We start from the raw sequence: 1,297 nt of genomic DNA, 5'->3' as shown, positions 1-1,297 counted from the left end.
CATGGGCCCCCCCAGCGTGCTGCCCGCCCTGGCCTGGCTGCTGGTGGGGCTGAGCGTGCCGGCGCCGTGCCGGAGCCAGCTGCACGGCGAGAAGGGCATCTCCATCCCCGACCACGGCTTCTGCCAACCCATCTCCATCCCGCTCTGCACCGACATCGCCTACAACCAGACCATCATGCCCAACCTGCTGGGTCACACCAACCAGGAGGACGCAGGGTTGGAGGTCCACCAGTTCTACCCCTTGGTGAAGGTCCAATGCTCGTTGGAGCTCAAGTTCTTCCTCTGTTCCATGTACGCGCCGGTCTGCACGGTGCTGGAGCAGGCCATCCCGCCGTGCCGCTCCATCTGTGAGCGGGCGCGCCAGGGCTGCGAAGCCCTCATGAATAAATTTGGTTTCCAATGGCCGGAGCGATTACGTTGCGAGAATTTCCCCCGGCACGGCGCTGAGCAGATCTGCGTGGGGCAGAACCATTCGGAAGACGGCGGTTCGCCGGCATTGCTCACCAGTGCCACGCCGTTGGCTGGCCAGGGCACCCCGGGTGTCCCTCGTTACGCCACCCTCGACCACCCCTTCCACTGCCCGCGGGCGCTGAAGGTGCCCAGCTACCTCAACTACAAATTCTTGGGCGAGAAGGACTGCGCGGCGCCCTGCGAGCCCACCCGTCCTGACGGCCACATGTTCTTCAACGAGGACGAGATCCGTTTCGCCCGTATCTGGATCCTCATCTGGTCCGTCTTGTGTTGCGCCTCCACCTTCTTCACCGTCACCACCTACCTGGTGGACATGCAGCGTTTCCGCTACCCCGAGCGACCCATCATCTTCCTCTCGGGGTGCTACACCATGGTGTCGGTGGCCTACATCGCCGGCTTCGTGCTGGAGGAGAGGGTGGTCTGCAACGAGCGTTTCCAGGAGGACGGCTACCGCACGGTGGTCCAGGGCACCAAGAAGGAAGGTTGCACCATCCTCTTCATGATGCTCTACTTCTTCAGCATGGCTAGTTCGATCTGGTGGGTCATCCTCTCCCTCACCTGGTTCCTGGCTGCTGGCATGAAGTGGGGCCACGAGGCCATCGAGGCCAACTCCCAGTACTTCCACTTGGCTGCCTGGGCCGTGCCGGCCGTCAAGACCATCACCATCCTGGCCATGGGGCAGATCGATGGGGACCTGCTGAGCGGCGTCTGCTTCGTGGGCCTCAACAACATCGACCCTCTCCGGGGCTTCGTGTTGGCCCCGCTCTTCGTCTACCTCTTCATCGGTACCTCCTTCCTTCTGGCCGGCTTTGTCTCCCCCTTCCGC

At 63.1% G+C, this 1,297-nt stretch overlaps 1 protein-coding gene across 1 annotated transcript in view; it reads left to right on the top strand.

The window, feature by feature from the left end:
* Position 1: 1 nt before the first annotated feature.
* The window catches only part of LOC104077315 (frizzled-2), a gene marked incomplete at its 3' end in the record, with an annotated part of 1,580 nt that continues 284 nt past the window's right edge, over positions 2 to 1,297 (top strand). Inside the window, exon 1 of the mRNA XM_009578502.1 lies at positions 2 to 1,259. Coding sequence (XP_009576797.1) covers positions 2 to 1,259 — 1,258 coding nt within the window. The remainder of the gene's footprint in view (positions 1,260 to 1,297) is intronic.

The sequence above is a fragment of the Fulmarus glacialis genome, unplaced genomic scaffold, assembly GCF_000690835.1.
Source record: "Fulmarus glacialis isolate BGI_N327 unplaced genomic scaffold, ASM69083v1 scaffold36965, whole genome shotgun sequence".
NCBI classification, from domain to species: Eukaryota; Metazoa; Chordata; class Aves; order Procellariiformes; family Procellariidae; genus Fulmarus; species Fulmarus glacialis.
Note: the sequence above shows the minus strand (reverse complement) of the source record. Positions and strands in the feature narration are given on the sequence as shown.